Source organism: Desmodus rotundus, chromosome 4, assembly GCF_022682495.2.
Source record: "Desmodus rotundus isolate HL8 chromosome 4, HLdesRot8A.1, whole genome shotgun sequence".
Lineage (NCBI taxonomy): Eukaryota > Metazoa > Chordata > Mammalia > Chiroptera > Phyllostomidae > Desmodus > Desmodus rotundus.
Genome location: NC_071390.1, coordinates 124,910,494 through 124,933,653, shown reverse-complemented (window position 1 = coordinate 124,933,653; position 23,160 = coordinate 124,910,494). Strand labels below are relative to the sequence as shown.

The window sequence follows — 23,160 nt, the reverse complement described above, 5'->3', positions numbered from 1 at the left end:
AGCCTTTTGTTGAACATGACCCAGAAGAGGAAATGTGGCACGTACTCAGCCTGAGGGCTTTATCCACAAGAGAGCTTAGTGTCCGTGGCTTAATGAGGTCAACAATGAACGGTCCTTAATGTTACACTCTAATAAATAAACTCCGGTTGATGGTGCACTTACGCTGGCATAGGGCTCAGTACATCCACATAGTCTTCACTCGGTTCCGTCTCTTTTTCTGGAGATGTGCTTGGGAGCTGCTCTGTCTCGATCCTCCTTTTCTTTTCTCTCTCTAAGACTTCATGCAGTCTAATTACTTGTCCAGGGAGGAGGGACACGTCTTCAGGAACTGACAGCTAAAACCAATTAAAACAGGCAAACAAGATAGACAACAAAATAACCAACCGATTTTTAGCAAAGATGAGCCTGTTCTAGTCGTAAAGAGCTTCAGTTACCTGGCAAAGATGGATGGGTAGAATCACAAATATACAACCTTGGTGTAGGGGTAGGCCTCCTAGCACTGCCTCTAAACTGAATAGAACCTGCACAGGGTGCCTGATGGTCTTCCAAGAAATGCTCCTTTTTGTCTGGCCCCTAAACGAAGTGCACCGACCTCACACTATAGGCTAATTCAAGTAACAACAGATCTCTCATGTTTTCATTCTGAGTTTACTAGTTCTCACTGCCAGGGAAGGCCAAGCACACCTGCAAAGTACGTAGCTCTTCCACCGGTAACTGAGAACTTTCTCCACCAACCACACAGTAACACGGGGTTGAGATGGCACTATTCATTAGATAACTGAGTATCAGCAATCAGAGGTCTATATTTTGGTATGTTTGTATGCACATTTCAAAGTTTTATTTCATATTAGGATGATGATTTTGCTCTACTTACTACTTTTATTTTTTACCTTTTCCAGAAATGTATTTTGGATTGAGTAACCTATATCCTCCTGATCTATATTTATATCCCTGATTTAGACCACATTTTGACCATGTCTAATTAACAGCTTGATCTGCAGAGTGGGATACATGCTTTCCAGGGGAATGCATAGGAAAGTTCATTGGGAAGAAAATGCTAGAACGTTTTCTATGTACTTATCTAATTAATTCTTATGACTGATGTCCATGTGTATGAAATTTGAAATAAAAACTACTAATAAGGGTACACAAAAGGATAACTAAGCGAACTAATATCAGTAAGGCTATTTTCTTATATATCAATCCAGAAAAAAAAACTAGAATGAAGAAAAACTAATGATACAGTTACTCCTTATTAATTACCTATTTCATCTCAGGTATTGTGTTATTGCAAATTCTCACAACAATGCTTCAATAGGTATCCTATTTTACAAATTAAAAAAAGAAACAGACAAAAAAGAAACAGGCTCAGAAAAATTATAACTGTCCAGGGTCATATTGCTAGTAAGTTGTAAAATCAAGACAACTCTGTTTTTCTTTCATTCAAAAGCAACATCTAGCCCTGATTGGTGTGGCTTAGTGGGTTGGGTGTTGTCCTGCAAACCAGAGCTCCAGGTTGCCTGGTTGATTCCCAGTCAGGGCACATGCCTGGGTTGTGGACCAGGTCCCCTGTTGGGGGTGTGCAAGAGGCAGCTGGTGGATACTTTTCTCACATGTTGTTGTTTCTCTCCCTCTGTTTCTCCCTTCTGACCCTCTCTCTAGAAATAAATGAATAAAATCTTAAAAGAAAAAGCAAAGCAATGTCTCAGCTCTTTCAGCCATAGTCTGTCTTTCTCAAACTTCTACTATGAAGTTCTCCTAACAACAATCACAGAGTGATCTGGGATCGTTGTGCAAAAACATTTATAGAGCACAACATGTAAGGCAATTTGTCTTCTTTTGGAAATTCACATAAATCTTATATTCTGTAATATACCTATATACATTTTAATTTAAAAATAATGGTTTTTATCCTTTCCTAAAGGAAAAATATGAAAACAAAATTTGGGGGCCAAAACATCAAGTATAATTAGGGTACCAGAAAGATGCACTGCAGCTTTCCAGTGGTTTTAGTGTGTTCACTGACGGCTACTCAGATTCCGTTGGGAGACTTGTTTCCTAGGGTAAGAAATGCCATTGTACCAAATACTTCCTTTCCACCACTGAGGAAAAGAATGAAATTCCCCAAAGACTTTCTCTTTCACCCCAAGTCAACATGTCTTTAACCTCTTTACCTGGTCTACTTTTTAATCCACTTATGACTTACCCACATGGTGGTTGAGCCTCCGACTTTTACATGTTATTGACTAAGATAAAAAAAACCAGCATCCATCATCTCAGTAAAGTGCAGTGCTTATTCCATGTGACTGCAACGCCTTTACTTAGGGACTAACTTTGGGGAGAGTCTGTATTTAACTTACCCTAATAAAGTTAGGGTAAGTTAAATTATAGACAATTTTCTTATCTTCTTAGAGAATAAATGCTCTTTTGGGGGCTAACTATTAGAGAATATGATGATCTTTTGGGGGCTATCAACGTACCTCATGTTTCTAAGACAGTTGCTACAGTGGCTTTATTTAAAATAATTGTAGTTATCTTGCTACAACAGTAAACCATAAGCAGTAGATCTTATTATTGAGCTCAGATAAGATACCACAGAGTTAAACAGATAAACATCCCTTTGTCTTAAGACTCACAGAACAAATAATTTAAAGTGAATTTTGCCCTGGCTGGAGTGGCTCAATTGGTTGAGGATGGGCCTGCGAACCAAAGGGTTGCCAGTTCGATTCCCAGGCAGGGCACTTGCCAGGGTTGCCAGCCAGGTACCCAGTGGGGGGCGCACGAGAGGTAACCACACATTGATGTTTCTCTCCCTCTCTTTCTCCTTTCCTTATCCTCTCTCTAAACATAAATAAGTAAAATCTTTAAAAAAATAAAGTGAGTTTTATTTTGATGGTCCCTCCCTGTCATATTGTCTAAGTTTTTCATAAAATCCCTCTCAATTAGCATGTTATAAATATGTATTAAATGAATAAGTATGGATTTGGAAAGTATTTTGGAGGATGCTATGTAAGTTAAAATATCAGACTGTACAAAGACCACTTGTCAAAAGAATGAGACCAAAAAGTAGATTTCCCTGACCACCTATTACTTGTTAGTAAGTAGTACAGTGTTTATTTTCTTCATAGCACTTATCACAGTTTTAAATTATCTTTTTTGTCGACTTCTTTATTTTATTTTTCCCTCTCCATCCATCTGACAAAAATAGAAATTTCACAAGTAAGTCTGAAGGTTTATATCTGTATTTTTCAATGGCTATATCTTCAAATCCTTTTACTCTGCATGGTTCATAGTAAATGTTCAGTTAATATTTGTTCAATGAATGAATCCGTCAAAAGTAATGTCCTTCCTACCTCTGTTACTGTAAGAATGAAGCCTCTCCATTCTTCCCCACTTTCTGTGTTCTCTGTCTAAAGATGAAGACAAAAACAGATAAAAAGGAGAAAAAACAAATGACCGTGAACATTAATACTTAATTAACTTTAAATAACTTCCAAATTTCATAATTGTTTGCAAAAACTTAAGTTGTGTATCCCATCGAAAATCAGCAAGAGCAACAAAAAGGCAAATTCTTCTATTGAAGCACACTGTTTTAAAAAGTCAATTATAATTTTTAAAATTAGTTGAATGGAAGAAACAATTCATTTTTCTTTTTGCTTAGAACCATGAATGTGTATTTGTTGTGAAATATTTCAATATTGCTTTCTTTTGTCAGAAGTATATACCTTTAATCTGTCTGCTTAGTAAACGAGTGAAATTGTAAAATTTACTTAACTCAAAAAATTGTAAATGTTAGCATACTTATTTCTGCAGTATGTCAATTTATGGTTGATCCCCAATTGGTATTTAACATTGACTGGGTTTAAATTTGGGACAACCAGGTAGAACCAATGTAGTGTTGTTAGGTCTAAAATCTACTAACATGGTCAAAGTTATTAAGACTTAAAAGTAGCAACTACTATTCTATTCATATGTATTATCTGATTTAATCTTCATGGCAACTCGGTAAAAAGTACTATCATTGTTTTTAAGATTCATTTATTTAACAGGTATTTATTAAGTGCCTTTTAATGCTAGGCATTATTCTAGGTACTGGTTTACATCAGAGAACAAGAAAATCCTTATTCTTATGGAGTTTAGGGGCTAGCAAGGAACAACAAATAATAAAAATAATAGTGAGTAAATTCTATGGTGTCAGAAGGAAATAAATGGAAAAATAAAATGTGGACTGGGGTAAGAGAGATTGAGAATGCCATGGAAGGGGGGGGGGGAATGTTGTCATGTTAATAAAACACTGCAGGTAGGTCTCAGTAAGAAGGTTACATCTGAGCAGACTGTGGAAACCAAGGTTACTACCGCTAGAGAAACCAAGGTATGGAAAGGTTAAGAACTTGCCCACAATCACGCAGCCCACAAACAAAACAGCCAGAATTCAAGCTCAGCATCTGACTCCAATCCTGCCTCTGTTCTTAACCACTACATCAGAATCATCTGGTGGACAGGGCTTGTTTAAAATGTAGATTCTGGGGCCCAGGTTTATGGGATGGGGCCTGGATTTCCTAAGTACAAGTGATTCATATTACACTAAAGCTTAATGACCAGTGTTTTGAGGTCAACTCCAACTACATCTTATTCAGTTGCAAGGTATTCTATTTGTTATAACTAGATTTGTTGGTTGACTTTAATCAGCTCACTTTGAATGTTGGGTGTGCAGTGGTGAGTTTAACACAGATCTCTGCTGGTATGGAGTTCAGAATTTTATATCAATACCATATTTCATAAATCGTGTATATCTCATATTACAGTTTTCAAATTTTTCTAATGGCCTCCATAATGTTCTTTTTAGCATTTGGGTTTCTGTTGTGTTTGTTTTTCCCTTCTCTGATGCAGGATCCAATTCGGATCACACATCGCATTTAGTTGCCATGACTCTAGTTTCCATAGTCGGAACACAGGTCCAGTTTTTCTTTGGCTTCTCTTACACCGGTATTTTTTACAAGTATGGACCAATTGCCTTGCAGAATGTCTCTCAATTTGTGAAACACGGGTCTGTCTAATTCAGTGGTTCCAAGCACGTATCATGTTGGACATGTGGCACAATCATCTGGGAGCTTGGTAAATGCCAAGTTCTTGAATACCTATTCAAGGACAACTTTTAAAAAACACCAGGTGGGATCTCTGACTTTGTCCTAGGACAAAGTATATGGTTTCAAAGTGCCTGTATACTAAACAAGTGAACATGCTCTTTCAAATCCCTATTTAGAAAACCTTAGTTCCTGGCAGCAGGCAAGATACATTAACAAAGTGTAGGACTTGGCACTTCCCCTACAATTTCTCCTTCCTTCAGCTACTAGGCTGTGAAGAGCTGAATGCTATTTATAACCACCTCAGACTCATTGCTTCTCCTCACTCACCTTCAGTTGCACTTCTTCTTTTGGCAAAACAAGGGTGAATTTTGCACAATTGTTGTCAGTTGAATTTTGCTCAGTAAGGCATGTGAGGTCTATTATCTCTAACTTGTCAACATACTGCAAAGATAAAGGGAAATCTCATGAAATTGTTTCATGGGTAATGCACATTAGTTTTAGCAGGAAGGAAAATAAGTAATATATTCCTTTCAACTGATTTATACTTTCCGTGATATCCTGGTTTTCACTGTGTCATCCCTTCCCAACTCAGAGGGCAAGTTTGGAAATGTGTTCTGTGGTGGTGTACCTTAGCTGGTTCATACAGGTTTGTGAAAGCTGATTTGTTAAATTTTCAAGAATCTTGCTAGCTGGTTGTTACCACAGCCTTTATAAAAGTTAAATTATATAGACATATAAGTAAATAAATAAATTAAAAACAACCGTAATTGAAATTCAAAATGTGTTATTTTCTAATTATATCACCACATAATATTCTCTATGATCTTAAAGTTATTTATATCTTCATCTCTGTGTGGTGGAAATGCTATATCATGGTGTGTTACTATGCCCTTCTTCCTACCTCTATGTTCAGGGAGGTCATGTGATAGGTTGAAATTAGCCATGGTGGGAGTATTTACACCATGGAAATTGGTAAACCTTACAAATTAGGGTATGATTTATTGTTTTGTTAATTGTCCCAGGGGCCAGCCATTCTTTTCTGTGAAGGCCGGATAGTACATGTTTTAGGCCTTGCGGACCACATACAGTCTCTGTTGCAAATTCTTCTTCTTTTTAAACACTTTATAAGTGGAAAAACATTCTTAGCTCATAGAGTGTACAACATTGGGCCACAGGCTAGATTTTGGCTCAAGGGCCATACTTTGCTGGCTTCTGGTTTAGACTTATGTAAGTGAAGGAGAAAATGTTAATAACTCAAATGAAACTTTAAAGTTTGTTTTGGCTGAAACTTTTAAATTTTGAACAGAACAAAAAATTGACAAAATATTATTCTATAATTCAAAAACTGTTATTCAGCAAAGTTGCTCATGTCATTAAAAAATAGTGGAATTCTGACCTAATGTAATGGTTGTTTTACTTTCCTCTTACTCGTTAAAGTAAACCAAAATATTAGCCAACATTCATATTTAATGACAATAAATTTATTAGGAAAATAACATGTTGGGAAACAACTCTACATGTCTTATCATGATTGAATTGCAATCCTAACACTACCTGGGTTTTTATCCTGGTCCTGCTGCTGTGCTTTCTGCCAGCTTGGTATCTGGGCTACTTACCTAACCTCTCTGTATCTCAGTGTATCATATGGGAGACTGGTGGAAAACAACTGGCATCTCAAGTTCAGAAAAATGAACAAAAACATTCTATGAGAATCAATTGCTTATATGAAAATCACAATAAAGAGTATTGTGTATTTTCAACTGTGTACTATACATTCCTTACATAAATAATACTTACAATAAATTTATATACATATATTCATACATACATTTTTCCAGAAAGCACTATTTAACATTTACCACATACTGCTGGTTTTGAGGATCCTATTAAGAAATCCTATCTTATCCCAGTACAATCAGAATATGTCTTCTCAGCAACTAGTCTGTACAGGCTGGCTTGTACGTAACTGGCCAGACTTGCTCTCTAGTACTAGAAAGCTTGGGACTACCTCTAGTAAGGATAGTAGGGCTCCTATATATAATTTTTTTGCTAAATTAGACTCATTAAACATAGAGGAACTGTAACGGAAGGAGGAATTTAAAATTACACAAGAATCTTTATCTGGTGCATTGACTAGATCAAGCTCAGTGAACTTTGCTGAGATGGGAGAAGCAACAAAGGAAGAAGTGGCACAGTTAGATAAAAAGCCTGTAAGCTGAACTATTGATTTAAAAAAAAGGAAGTCAAATCTTTATGTTTTTAATTGTAATGTTGAAAAGAGCCTTGAAGATCATCTCTCTAATCTAGCTACCATCTGATCCTTCAATCTCCTCCAGGCTATCCTCCCATGTGCTCATCTACCCTATGTCTGAACATCTCAAACAACATGGAACTAATACCTCCTCTGCAGCTTTGCCTGCTAGCAATTTTTGTTCCTTGTATTAAGCTACATTTTTCCTTCAGACAACTTTTATCCATTGGTCCTAGTACCTTTTCTCTGGAATGACACTAAGTGGATTTGGTGACTCACATGACATGCCAGCCTTACAAATATTTAAATGCAGCTTTAAATTCTTCCCTATTCTAGGCTAAATATCTACAGTTCTCACCTGTTCTATTCCTGTGCTTTCTCCTGTGACTATCACCCCAAAAATCTCCCCAAAATTCTGCATCCTCTTTTCATGAAATTGGAAGGTGGGCAATTCTGCACCATTTTATTTTAACAGTCTCTTCATGGCCTAGTGGTTAAGAATGCTGGCTCTGCAGCAAGATGGATTGTACCACTTTCATTAGCTGTCTGATCTTGTATAATTTCTTAATCTTTAAACTTGACTGCTCTGATCTATACAGTGGGGGTTAAAATAGTACCTACTATGCAGTTGTTGTGAGAATTAAATGAGAAAATGCACATGAAATGCATGAATGCTTACTGTGCCTTCTATTTACTATCTCAATCCTTTTGGTAACCTTATAATGTTGGCTATTTTTTTTTTCATCCTAATTCTAGAGATTTAAAGCTGAGTGTGTTGGAGATCTCTTATTTGCTCCTCTAGATTTACTTCTATCTCTTCACCACCCAACACTGGGCACCAGGATAGAGACCTATATGAACAACATTATAGGTACCCTTACCCTCCGCCTTCCTGCTGGCTTGGACTGCTAGTGAACCCTGGCATCAGGTAAAAGAATGAGGAGAGTGAAGTCAGATATTTACTACCCTGGGCAGTTGCTGCCTCATCCAAAGATCACACTCCTCTCAAGGTAGTCATCTTCACACAACTCTCCCCACCGTTCTATCACTCTTTCCTTTACTCCTACGTGTGGTCATGGGGCAATGTTAACTAGCCTCAGGGTTCTGTGCTATCTATCCTTTGTAATTTTCCTATATCCTGTCCACTGCTTTGAGTATTGCATCTTGATTAAACTCTCTTCGAATCACCCAATTTGAGATGCCAGTTGTTTTCTACCAGTCTCCTGTATGATACACTGAGATACAGAAAGGTTAGGTAAGTAGCCCAGATACCAAGCCGGCAGAAAGAACAGTGGCAGGACCAGGATAAAAACCCAGGCTCTCAAGCACTAAGCTGTACTGCCTCTTGCAGTGAGGGATAACTATTAACTCTCTCATAATGTATATTATACAGGGTTACTGAGTTCTTTAAATTTTTACTGACATCAGTGGGGAGTTAGAAGGCATGAGAACAACAGAGAAATTAGTTATGTTAGAACTTATTATAGTATTCAAAAATGCCTTTATATAAATCTTGTCTATCCAGAACTATGATGAAAGATAACCACTTTTTTTTGTCTCTCTCTCTCTTTTTTAAAATGACTTCTGGTTAGCCATGGCTGATGTGGCTTGGTGGATTGAGCTCCGACCTGCGAACCAAAGGGTTGCCAGTTCAATTCCTGGTCAGGGCACATGTCTGGTTTGTGGTCAAGGTCCCCAGTTGGGGGTATGTGAGAGGCAACCAGTTGATGTATCTCTCACATATGAATGTTTCTCTTCCTCTCTTTCTCCCTCTCTCCCCCTCTCTCTAAAAATAAATAAATAAAATCTTCAAAATAAAATAAAACAACTTCTGTTTAGTTTACCACTAGCAGTGCTGAAATGCCTGTGAGTAGAATACAGGCTCTTTTTCTGGTTTTTTTTTTTTTTTTTTTTTTTTTTTAATAAGATCTGGATCTGTAATAATGACTTTCCAAGGAGTGTTGGGCAACTACATCCATGGTCCACAATGTCTTCCTTTAAACAAGTTACTGGATCATAAAGTCTCTTACAAGCTTAGCATTTCAAGGTAAGCAAGCATTTGGCACTAAAATACAGCATTTTATTTGTGGGGGAAAATGAAATACACAATCACTTTTCATTTCTATGTGTGTGTGAAAAAATTGAAAACAAATCAATTACTTGAAACTAATATTAATAAATAAACATCAGAATCTCTTCATTGCTTTCTCATACTTGAGCTCTTAGTATCCTATTTGGTGGGGTATGTTTTTGTCTATCCAGAAAAAATAAATGGCAACATTTTATGTTATGAGGCATTGGATAACATCTAGCGCCTTGTAAATTATATCTGTATGTGACAGAAAGATAAAAAGGGGAGAAATTAAGGGTAGCACTTGATATTAGGCAATTGTGTCCAAATGTATAGCTAAAATTTTCACTTTTTAACCAAGTTTTTATTATCAGGATCAGAAAGAAAATAATGCAAGGTTTAAAATATGTAATATAATTTACTTCCAGTCAAGATGGCAGTATAGGCAGACATGGCTCACCTCTCAGCACAACCACATCAAAATTACAACTAAAATACAGAACAACCATCACTCACAACCATCATAAATCAAGTTGAATGAAAGTGTGACAACTATGGAATTAAAGAAACCACATCCATCCAGACTGGTAGCAGGGGCACAGACACAGAATACTCTGGTCCCACATCCACACATGTTGGATAAAAAATTCGGGAGGGATATCTCAGGAGCGAGGAGTCCCATCCCCACACCAGGCCCCCTGCCCAGGCTTCCAGTGCCAGGAAGCTAAGTCCCCACAACTTCTGACTGCAAAAACCAGTGGGGATTGAGTCAGTAGAAGAAACTTCTGGGGCCCCAAGCAGTTCCTTTTAAAGAATGCACACATAGACTCACCTACTCAGACTCACTCCTTCTGAGATCCAGCACCAGGGTAGCACCTTGAAAGGCATCAGTGGCATACAGGGAGAAAAAGGAAGTGCCTGACATCAAGGCAAGTAGAGGCCATCGTCCCTTTTCTAAACCCTTCCCCCACAATTCAGAAAGCTGCTGTCATGTCTGAGACTCCATCAACTTGGCTAACACGGTTTGACCTGCCTTGGAGATACCCAGAGACTCTGCTCCACCCAACTTATAGCCCCACCCAAGCTGCTTTTCCATCTGAATGGCTGGGTCTTTGCTCATCCTTCTCAACTTCTTAAATCCTTTCAAAAAAGCAACATCTGGCTTCAGTGAGCTCCAGGTCTGACACTAGTAGCAGCCACTCTAGATTTATAGGTTGGCTTTGCCTGGGAATCTCCAGGCCCCTCACAAGTAGCAGCCAGATTTCTTTTCAGCTCAGGCAGGGTGGGCCTGGAGAAAACACAGGTGAGGGCTGACATTGGCCTGCTCCACCCAGGAAACCCCAGGACCAGTGCACCCAGTGGACAGCTAGAGACCACACTGGAGCATCACCACCATGCCACCACACAGGTGATCCTCTATGGAGGGCAGAAGTTGGTGGTCAGTGGTCACAGCCAGTCTTTGCTGCTGACTGGCCTGGGTAAATCCCACCCATGATCTGCCAACAGCAACCAAGGTTCAACTGCAAGAAAAGGGTATACTCAGCCCATACAAAGGGCGCACCTCAACTACCCAGCTTGGGAGATAGGGGAGGCTGTGCCACTGGACCATATAGGACACCTACTACATTAGGCTATATTACTAAGACAATGGAGTCAAAGCAGCTCTACCTAATACATAGAAACAAACACAAGGAGGCTGCTAAAATAAGGAGACAAAGAAATGTAGCCCAAATGAAAGAACAGCTCAAAACTCCAGAAGAAGAGCTAAACAAAATGAAGATAAACAATCTATCAGATGCAGACTTCAAAACACTGGTCATAGGGATGCTCAAGGATGTAGTGAGGACCTCAGCAGCATAAAAAAGACCTAGTCATAAACGAAGGATATATTAATTGAAAATAAAGAACAATTTATAGGGAAATAACAGTTGGGTGCTGAGCATCAAATCAATGATTTGGAACACAAGGAAGCAAAAAACAATCAATCAGAACAACAAGAAAGAAAAAAGAATCCAAAAAAGTGAGAATAGTATAAGCAGCCTCTGGTACAACTTTGAGAGGTCCAACATTCACATCATAGGGGTGCCAGGAGGAGAGGAGAAAGAGCAAAAAACAGCAAATCTACTTGAAAAAATAATGAAAGAAAAATTCCCTAATTTGGTGAAGGATATAGACATGGAAGTCCAGGAAGCACCGAGAGTCCCCAACAAGACAGATGCAAAGAGATCCACTCGAAGATACATCATAATTAAAATGTGAAAGGTTAAAGATAAAGAGAGAATCTTATAAGCAACAAGAAAAAAGGAGTTAGTTACTAAAAGGAAGTTCCCGTAAGACTGTCAGCTGATATCTCAAGAGAAAATTGCAGGCTAGAAGGGATTGGCAAGAAATATTCCAAGTCATGAGAAGCAGGGACCTTCAGCCAAGATTTCTCTACCCAGCAAAGACATCATTTAGAATCAAAGTGCAGAAAAAGTGCTTCCATATAAGAAAACTAAAGGAGTTCATCATCACCAAACCATTATTATATGAAATATTAAAGGGCCTTATTTAAGAAAAAGATCAAAGCTATGAACAGTAAAATGGCAAAAAATACATATCTACCAACAATTGAATCTATAAAACAAACTAAGCAAACAAGAAGAACAGAGATAGAATTATGGATGCAGAAATTGTTTTGATGGTTGCTAAATGGGAGGGAGGTGTGGGGGAATGGGTGAAGTGGTGAGGGGATTGAGAAGTACAAATAGGTAGTTACAGAATAGCCATGGGGATGTAAAGTGCCGTATAGGACATGGAGTAGCCAAAGAACTTTTTCTCATGACCCATGGACATGCACAATGGTGGGGGGATTGCCTGAGGAAGTGGGGGTGCTGGGTGGAAGGCAGCAAAGGAGGGAAAATCAGTACTACTATAAAAGCATAAAGAACAAAATTGAATTTACAAAAATAAAATATGAGATAATACCTTCTTCTGAGTTGCCCAGAAATTTTTATTACTATAGGTCCTATAGTTGATACAATCACAGATATAAATATTCATATTTGAATTGGTTTTACTAGAATATTTTAACTGCTGGAACACAGAAAATCCCAAATTAATAATAAACTATATGACAAGTGTATATTAGGAAAAAATTGAATTAGTTGAACATGTTTAACTACTTACCATTGTATTTTTTTTGTCATTATAAAAGAAAAGTGTGGTTCCTCTCAACTCTGTCCAATAATGTTCATATTCCTGTGGGAAAGAAACCATAAGCATCCATGCACTAGTCAGTTATCTTCCTGTTGATATTTTCCTGTGTGACTTTCTTAATTGTTATCAGATATATGGTTCTTCATTATCTTGAGATAAATCACCTAATTTTTATGGCTTAATTTTACATTTAAAACTTAAGTCCTTCACAAATTTATTTTAGTGTAAGTTGTGAGGTAAAAATGTAATTTGATCTGTGTTTAAATAGGTCATTTACCCAAGCTCTCCTCATTGATTTAAGACATTTAACTTTTTATGCAGCTGCAGTGGAAGATGGGCCGTTTAAGGGACCAGGATAGGACATAGGACAAGCATTTAATATCTACTTCCAGTTGAAAGGATTGAATAAATTAATACATGTAAGGCACATAGCTTAGTAAATTACTCATAGTTTGGGCTCAATAAATAGTACATATTTATATAGATCAAGGAAATGTGAACAACTGATAATGATAAAAATAACATCACCATCAGAGCTACACTTTGAAGTCCCAATTTCATTCATGTGGTGAACATTTCATTAATAATATAGTCGCATTGTTACAGGTTCTATAGATATACTACTTTTTAAGTTTAAAAATGTAAATAACCTAGTCACACTTTCATTTCACTCAAGTGAAAATTTATTTAAACAAAGGTGACTTACAGTCTATGAAGATTGTTTGTACTGTGAAAGAACAGCAAGGGGATTTAGGGACCCTTCCACATCTAAGGACTGACCTTCATACCCAGCTCTTTTCAGAAGTATGTTTAAAAATTTTCTAGGAAGTTTCATGGATGTGTTGATCATTCCTTCCTTTAGGGTTATATAAACTGATTTTTTGTAACATATTAGGTTAGCTGAATTTATATTGAGGATTAGGTAAGAAAATCACATGAAGAAAATTTTTTCATTTGCTTATAAATGTGAAGACACTTTCACATATCATGGTATTTTGTGTCTCTTTAATATTGACACATAATTTATCCTTTTCTTGACCAGTAAATGCTTGTCATCTCTTCAGAATTTATATACTTATTTTCTCAAATAATGGGAACTCTGTAACCCATTGCTTTTATTTGCCTTGGCTCCCAGGAAGCTCAAGATTATATTTATTCTGAATTACAACAACCATCTTTCTCATATTCTTAGTAGAACTATTTTCTCCCTTTGTCTTTATAGCTGATTAGGTGCTATGTTAGTCAGCTGTAACAAGCTATCCTAAAACTTGGTGGACTAAAACCGTGAATGTTTTCTACTTTTCATCATTCTGTGACTAGCTGATGATTCTTTAAATGGTGATGCTTGGTTGTGACTGAACGGTCTAGGATGGTCACCCTTACTTGCCTGGGGTCTTAGCTGAGAATGCAGAATGAATAACAGAGAGTGCTATAATCAGAAATAAATTTGATCTTTGTCCTCCAGTTCCTGACATAGAGATGCTAAAACCTGAGTGACAGAAGTGTTTTTGTTACTCATAATGAGCCCCTTTACATCATACCTGCATTTGTATCAGTAAGGTTACTTAAGATGGGACCCATGGAGAGCCTCAGCATTGTTCTGATCCCTAAAAGAACACATGATGAGAGGGTTGGAACTTTCAGCCCCACTCACTGACGTCTAAGGAGGGGCAGGTGAATGGGCCTGGAGATCAAGCTTTATCAAAACTCTTGAATAATGCCATTTGATGAGCTTCTTAATTAGTGAACACATACATGTGCCACAACCCCACAGGGATAGAGCATTCACTTGTGCTTGGGCCTTTTCTAGACTTCGCCTTATACAAGGTCTGTCCAGAAAAGGTCCAGCATAGTTAATATAACAAGAATGCTTTGCGCGACATTGGTGTAAGCTGGCAGCCAAGGAGAATGGACTGGAATGCACATACATGAACAGTGATGACTTCATTGTACTAGTCAGAGGGGGTGGTGGATATTGTTGAGTGAGCATGTGTACTGTGTGGCCATTGCTTTCAAAATGACTGAGTGAGTAGAGAAATGAATATGCTTCAGATTTTGCATTAAGTTTGAACATTCCTCAGCAGAAACTATTGGGATGATTCCGAAGGCCACAGCTGTGGGCAACTGGTGATTGGCAGCTTCATCACAACATCACCCTTGCTTGTGCATCATGGCTCATGCATCATGCCTCTTGCAGAGTTTTTCCATGAAACATCAAATCACCCAGGTGACTCAGGCCCTCTACAGCACAGATTTGGCACCATGCAACTTCTGGCTTTTCCCAAAACTAAAATCATCTTTGAAAGGGAAGAGATTTCAGACCATTGATGAGATTCAGGAAAATAGGATAGGGCAACTGATGACAATTGGGAGAACTGTGTGAGGTCCTGAGGTGCCTGCTTTGAAGAGGCCTGAGGCATCATTGCCCCAAGTCCAATGTTTGTTGTATCTTATATCTTCTTCATTAAATATCTCTATTTTTTATATTACATGGCTGGATACCTTCTGGACAGACCTCTTGTACCACTTGATCTGGCTTTTAATTTGTATCCCTTACTAGTCAATGTAAGGAAATTGTCTTCTTGAGTTTTGTGAGCCATTCTAATAAATTGTCAAATCTTAGGAGGAAGTCATGGGAACCCCTGGTTTATAGCCAGTTAGAAGTGTGGGAGGCCAGGGACTTGCTACTGGTAACTGAAGTTGGTGCAGGACAGTCTTGTGGGGCTGAGCCCTTAATTAAGCTGTAGATTCTGCACTAAATCTGGATAGGTAGTTAGTTTCAGAATTGAACAGAACTTGTTTTACAACTATTTGGTGTCCAGAGAATCAGATAATGGCTGATGGCATTGGGAGACACCCCACTGAGTCTCCCTCCACACGGTTTCATTCTCCATCTAGCCTGCACTTGTTCACATGCTGGCAGAAGGATCCCGAGGAGCAAGAGAGAGTGAAACCCAATGGGTGAGTACTTCCTAATCCTCTGCCTTTGTCCTGTTTACCAAAGCATGCCCCAGGCCACATTCAAGTGGCAGAAACTAAACCCAACCTCTTCATGGAAGGAGCAGAAAAGTCCTATTTCAAAAGGGAATGCATATATTGAGACTTGAACAAATTGGTAGTATTACTGCAGGAGTAAAGTTGGAACTCGGAGCAAGGTTTCCTTGTCCAAGCTGTGTGATCTTTCCACCCCATCCTCCCTCCTCATTGAGAGCTGGCCCTCAGGTAATGTAACGAACACGCTGATACCTCCTGACCACAAACGAGTTACCATAGGAAAGAACAATTCCAAAGGGCATAAGTTTGAAGGAGCAGCCAATATATGGTCCCCAAAGGAGCAGTTAAAAAAACAGGCAAAAAGATTGTTCCTCTTGTCTGAAATCCAGATGCCCAATATGTACCTGACACATCTCAGAGTCAAGCAGTTTCATAAGGCAAGAACAAACTTAATTTCAGCCCAACAGAAGTCTTTTCTTTTCTTTTCTTTTTTCCAAATAGGATGCGGTGCTATTGGCATTACAATCATCTTTTACCTGCTCTCTCTGCCACCTCCTGTGGCCTCCAACCTATCCTCCACAGAGCTGCCAGAGTAGGACTGCATAATAGGTGAGTTTGGGGGCAGTACGCTCAGCTTAATCCCATCCTGTCCTCTCTCAGCTCAGCCTACCAGGAAAGAGTGGGTGTTCAGCTGTGTTCTCTGCCCTGTAGCAAACGGCCTCCAAGAGGGGCAGACTTGTGCCTCTTAAACTGAGTTAGTGACTCAAGGTAGCTCAAGGCTACCTAAATGTAAGATAAGGAGTAAGCACAATTTTGGACTTAAAGCTAAGCCACATAGAGATTTTATTAATAATAAAAGTGACTGATTGATCTTCATTTATGTGATTCCTGTATCTTAATATTTAATGACATATATGTTGGCCACTAAAAAAATGCATTGCTATATTGGTGTAGCCATTATAGAAAACACTGAAGTTTTCTCAAAAAATTAGAAATGCATCTTCCATCTGACCCAGTGATTCCTCTTCTGGGAATTTATCTGAAGAAACTCAAAACACTAATTTGAAACAATACATGTACCTCTATATTTACTGCAGCATTATTTACAATAGCCAAGATATAGAAGCAACCCAAGTGCCCATCAGTCGATGAGTAGATAAAAAAGCTGTGGTACATACATACCATAGAATATTACTTGGCCATAAAAAAGAATGAAATCTTACCATTTACAACAGAATGGGTGGACCTAGAGGGTATTATGCTCAGTGAAATGAGTCAGTCAGAGAAAGACAAATACCATATAATTTCACTTATATGTGAAATTTAAAGAACAAAATAAATGAACAAACAAAACTGAAACAGACTCATAGACACAGAGAGCAATCTGATGGCTGCCAGAGGGGAGGAGGGTTTGGGGACTGGGTGAAAGAGGTAAAGGGATTGAGAAGTACAAATTGGTAGTTACAGAATAGTCATAGGGATGTACATGAAGCATAGGGGATATATACAGTCAATAATATTGCAGTAACTATGTTTGGTGCCATTTGGGTACTGGAAATATTTAGGCTAACGCTGTATTTAGGGGGATACACTGTAAAGTATATGATTTTCTAACCACTAAGCTATACTCCTGAAACTAATACAAAATAAAATTGAATTAAAAAAATAGCAGTGCCTCCTCACTCACATTATTACTTTCCAGTTTCCATTATCCATATCGTAGTTTTTGCACATGGCAATTTGTATGTGTGTGTGACGGACAGTGTGACATGTAAAAATCTAAAATAGAGCTCTTTCGCCCTGGCTGGTGTGGCTCTGTGGACTGAGTGCTGGACTGCGAACCAAAGGGCTGCTGGTTTGATTCCCAGTCAGGGCACATGCCTGGGTTGCGGGCCAGGCCCCCATTGGAGGGGCACATGAGAGGCAACCACACATTAATGTTTCTCTCCTTCTCTTTCTCTCTACCTTCCCTTCTCTCTAAAATATAAGCAAATAAAATGTTTATTAAAAATAAAATAAATAAAATAAAATAGAGCTCTTTCAGAGGGATTGTGTATGAGGAGAGGAATTTTTGTAAACAAGAGAAGTGAAACTCATTGTCATTTCTATATAAAATCACCTTTTCATATTGTCTTAAATAAAGGGGTAGAAAACTGCATTGGGAAATATGACTGTAGAAGTTTGCTAATATACAGTGTCTCTAAGATCAAGCAGATGTTCTATAAAAAGTCATGGGAGTGTCCATTCACTGTTGAAAAATTCTCTTGAACTTTCTTAGATTTGGCTTGAGTTACATAATAAAGTAATTCAAATTTATCTTGGGAGATTTTTTAAAAAATCACATTTCCCTTTTTAAGGTTTTCACATCCCGCTCTAGTTGTAAGCCTCTCAATGCAAGGGGCAAGTCAAGGTGCCGGTGTATTTTGTAACAAGGATGGGGGTGAGAGAGAGCAGAGAAGGGATCAGAATATAGGCATATTGGTTAGAGAACTTAATGACAGGTTGTATAGTTTTTCTGACATATAGCATCTAAGGTCAAGTTCAAATTCAAGACTCTTTGATACTTGGAGGAATGGAAAGCCAGAGAAAACCCTGAAGTCAAAGCCTGCCACTATGGTCATCTTTTTAATTACCTTCATGGGTATGAACCTCCCACCAGACAGAAAAACTGAAGTCACTAATAGCCAGTCAAGGTTTATTGATTTTCTTCTGTACGTACATGCAGATATCCATCTGTGCTCCTGAGAAAAACTACAGAGGTGTTTAGTCATGGCAGAATGATATGAATTGGGGAGAGCTGACCAGAGAAAAATGGGAATTTTACTGCTAAGTAAGATTATAGATTCACGGAAAGAATTAAGGAGGATTATTAAATGGAGGAAGAAGCAAGAACAAAGGCACTGAGTTGAGAGTAAAGGCAGCCTGGAGGAAAAATAAGATTATAAATAACAATAGGTACTGTGAACAAACCTAAGAACAGATCAAACTTACATTCCATATGCAGGGACCTGTGGGTCAAGTCTTGATTTAGTTTCTGACAAGTTCTAATGCACACCAGTACAATCTGAGTCATGTATAAATATCATTCTCAGTAATTAACATCTAGGTATATATTTATATCTACGGAGGTATGTAAATATTAAAAAAATTAATTTTGAAGGACACATTTTTGAATGAAATACTTTTAGCACAAAGCTTCTTATTTTTTACCAATCATTTGTGTTGAGTTGCTGAAGTAAGAAAAGGGACTTAAATGGGACTTTTGAATTTGTTGCTAGCTTCATAATCATTATGTGACCTTGTATTTAGAGTTTAAGGTCACTATCTCATTTTTATGTAATTAAACAAACGTTTGAAAGTACTGAGCTTATTGTTGAGCTCAGTGTGATAAAGAATCTAGTGTTTGAACATCCCCAACCTTTGGAATCCACAAATGGAATTAGAACTTTAGTTTGAGAGACAGCATAATGGCAAATGACTTGCAACAAAATCCAAACTAAGCTTCTTCAATGGATGAGGAACCTTGACCATGACATATGTGGGCCACAACTCACTTGTCTGCGAAGGGGATAAAATAGTTTCTATCCAGAAGGGCTACTGTAGTGATCAGAGCGGCCACTCAGTAAGAGCCCAGCGTGATATCTGCCACATGTCAACACCTTAAGAAAATATACCCACTATTATATAGCCTATCTGATCATCACAGCAAACCATTCAGTTTTACAAAAGAGGAAACAGATTAAAACATTTAAAGAAATTGCCCAAGTTCCATAATTGGGCTAGTACTTGTATCTTCTGTTTCCCGATGGGTCTTTCTCATTGATGTAACTAGTAAAAATGGGTTCCAATGCAGAATCCTGTTAAGTTCCTCTCTGTCCCAGGTCCCCAATAAAAAGCTCCCATTCTTTTTCTTGTGAGCAAGCAAAGTGCCTTTGCTTAAGGAAGGATGTTGTGTAGTGGTCTCCAAAGTGGGGCACGTAAATCCCAGGGGTGTGCAAGATAATCCCATGGGGGAAGAAATTTTTACAAAATCTAATTATATTTTATTTATTTAATCTTTCTTAATTCCTTTTTTTCATATCTCTAGTAATTTGCTTGGAATATTAGTACAGAAGCGTAATATATAATTTCTAAATAAATTAATAATCTTATAGATCTGTGCTCAAAACCTTGAAAGGAGTAAGTTATTTTTAAAAATTGGAGATTACAGCATAGAGAACTAGGTGTGAGAGCACACCTGAGATTGCCCTGAAATTATTCTGAGTAAATTAGTGGCAATTAGAGCACTTGTCAGAGAAATGTTATTTTGATACTATTCTGATAACCACATTCTTATGTTCAGGTTAATAAGAAGACATATTACACACATTTTAGCACATCAGAGATTGAAGACACTGTGAGATGCTGCCCAAACTCTCTCTTATTTTTAAACAGCTTGAGAAAAATAAGAATTTTCCCCATTTATAAGAACTGTGTTGGCGTATCTCACTGTGGCATTTAATAACGTTTATTATCAAATAAATGTTCATGATTAATCCAAAATTCTAGTGCTGTGGTTTAAGTAAATCCTCCCATATTATTTCTCCTATGAAGATTATGTACTTTTAATGGGTTCTTGACCTGGGATCCACCAACCTTCTGGAATTGCATTTTAAACAATGTATGTTGACATATTTTACGGGGGTCAAACCCCCTTAAATTCTTAAACGTGTCCTTTCACAAAAACAGCTAAGACACACCTCTTAACATGTTATCTCCTTATAAACCAGGTTACTTCTCAGTTTCACATTCTCTAGCTTAAATATTCTAAATTCCTTCATGTAGAGACTGCATATAACATTCTGCAGAGCCTCCCAGGTCTCTGGCTGATTGGCTCCAAAGATGACTTTCTATATATCTTTGACTCACCTTCCTTTCAAAGGTTCCCTGGCACTTTGAGGCCCATTATGTAGAAACCCCACCATTTTCCTTGACTTTTTCTCATAGCTTTCATTTTCAAGCACTCTATCACCGTAGCTCTCCTTTGAGCGATATTACTTGTGGACTCAAAACTGATTTTAGTATGTTAATAAGAATATGATACATATGCTAAATGAAATGAAATATGCCAGGCAGTGAAAGATAAATACCATATGATCTCACCTATAAGTGGAATCTAATCAACAAAACAAACAAATGAACACAAAAGAACCAGGTACATGGAAATAAGAAACAAACTGACAGGGACCAGATGGGAGGAGAGAGGGGGATAACAACAGGGAAGGAAGGGGAACATGTAAACATGACCTATGGATAAGGACAATGGGGAAGGAATTGTCTTTGGGAGTGGTGGTTGGACAGGGCAGGGGAGAGTAATGGGGGTGGGGAATGGGGACAAGTATAACTGAACAACATTAAAAAAAGAATATGATGAATAATGAAATGGGAAGAGAATGAATCTAACCTTTGGTGTGAGCCAGGTGTTTTATTTCTGTTGTCCCTCTAATCCCTGAAACCCACCATGTTAATAGACATTAATGTAGTCCTCTCACTCTCTTCTCCCTGACATACAAGTAAAAGATACTTCGCTGTGAAGTCGGGTGGAAACACAAGTTAATTTCATCAGAAATATTTATGCCTATACTTTAGGCTTTCCACTTCAAAGCATACTTTCTAAGAAAAGTTAGAGTAGTAATTGGGTAAGGGAGACGTCACTCCTTACTAAACTTAGCCTATTAAAGGTAAGGTTCTTTGTGTTTTATTCATATTCTCCAGAACTGAGTGTGATGTTTGGTGCACAATAGGTGCTCAATGGACGCTGCATGAATGAGTAAGTAGACTGAGCACCTACTGTATCTCCAGCGTTGTACCTTGGGAGGCAAGCTGTACTCTCTCCATTATATAACCGAGGAAACTGAGTCTCAAGGAGATTAATTAGCTTGTATAAGATCATGTAGCCAAACCATCAGGTCAAGTCATGTTTTACTAAAATCTTTGTTTTTCTCCTAACCATATCAATAGAATGCCTTCTTTAAACATAAAAAAAAGAATGAATCTGATATCAGAAACACTTATTATAAATACTCTGGGAAACAATGAATTACAAAGTTCAAATCACAAATTAGAAATTCCTTTTTCCCAACTCCTCTTTTCTGGCAAAGTGTAACAAACAAGGTGGCTAACCTATGGTGACAAAACTGAGTTCACTTTTGAAGCCTATGGGACCAAGCAAAAAATGTTCCAGTGTAGCTGACAAATATTAAAAATACACATTTAGCACCCATAATAGAATGCAAATTACCATGTCTTTACTCCCAAATAGTAAATGGCCCAATTACATATGCAGGAAATACGTGCTATTATAGATATTTTCACACATGCAATTTTCCCCAAGTAATATTTTAAATATTTTTATTATTATTAAACATTCTTTGGGCATTTCTCAAAACATTTAAATTTTTTCTAGTTTCAGTTAATATTAAAGCTCCATAAAATTTGAACTATCAGTGAATTTTCTTTAGTAATAGGTACTCTGTGTTTCTCTCATTAATTTCAAATTATCTATAATTACTATTCTAAAAACACTGATGTTACTATTAGTTTTCATTCTTACATGCTTAAAACAGGATGCTTTGTGAATTTTCTTGTAGAGTATATTTATGTCATGTCAAGTACACACCACCCACAAAACACCCTAAGTATAATTTTTTTCCTTTAAAAATTTTTCAATTACACTAAGTATTATCTTCTAAACCCAGAATCTTAAACAGTGGTTTTAGAACATATTATTATACATAATGTTAACAGAATTACTTTTGTCATTTTCACAACTTTTTACAAAAGTTTAACACTTTAAAGAACAACTTGATCATTATTTATAACCTTCACACAGCTAAAAATAAGAACAGGAGGTTCAGTTTCAATCACGATGTTTTATTTTAATGATACAAGTCATCATAGAAGTGCAGTAGTAAATTGTGGAGAAAATACAGGAAACATTTCATCTAGTAAGCCAAAATCTTCTGTGAGGTGTAAATGAATTGCTTAGAAACTTAGTTTATTGACTTTTTAATCTTAGTAATGTAATATTAAAACCTTATATTATTATTTAGTATAATACACATATACACATATGTCTAAGCCATACCTTGTATTTAAATTATGCAAGGTTGGAATACTATTTCTGAGCTCCAGGAAGGGGGTTTAATCCCAACAGAAACAAGGAGGCCCTTGTCACATCACAACACCATGAAATAAATGTTATATTAAGACAGAAGCTTCTAGTTTAACATTATCATCTGTGGACTTACCTGGTATTCTGACCGCTTGACTAATAAGAAACCTTCAAAGTATAAGGGTAGAGCAGTAATCTTTAACCTTTCTTGGAAGATCCTGCGAGGGGCTGGTTTCGGGGGCTTCTTAGCCATCATACTCACTTGTTGGGGTGTGGTTTATTTTCAACTGTATCCAGTCTCAAAACAAAATGAGATCTCCCTTGTGTGAGAGGAAAAGGCAACTGTTCAAAGAGGAAGTCCCAACTCGACTTTAAAGCACCAACAGGACACGCGAACACACACACA

The 23,160-nt window shown here is 37.5% G+C and overlaps 1 protein-coding gene across 7 annotated transcripts in view; it reads right to left on the bottom strand.

Annotated features, from left to right (window-relative positions):
- Positions 1-23,160, bottom strand: part of STAP1 (signal transducing adaptor family member 1) — a 36,147-nt gene extending 12,987 nt beyond the window's left edge. Inside the window, exons 1-5 of one of the 7 annotated variants that reach the window (XR_006653634.3) lie at positions 22,891-23,145; positions 12,578-12,649; positions 5,415-5,528; positions 3,354-3,410; positions 163-335 (exon numbers count right to left, since the gene is read on the bottom strand). Coding sequence is in view for 6 of the 7 variants with exons in the window: in XM_045185736.3 (XP_045041671.2) it covers positions 163-335; positions 3,354-3,410; positions 5,415-5,528; positions 12,578-12,649; positions 22,891-23,010 (536 nt within the window). In the remaining variant the exon portion in view is untranslated. Of the gene's footprint in view, positions 1-162; positions 336-3,353; positions 3,411-5,414; positions 5,529-12,577; positions 12,650-22,890 lie in introns of all 7 variants that reach the window. The other 6 variants (XM_045185736.3, XM_053922359.2, XM_024579759.4 and 3 more) reach the window with 6 other exon arrangements.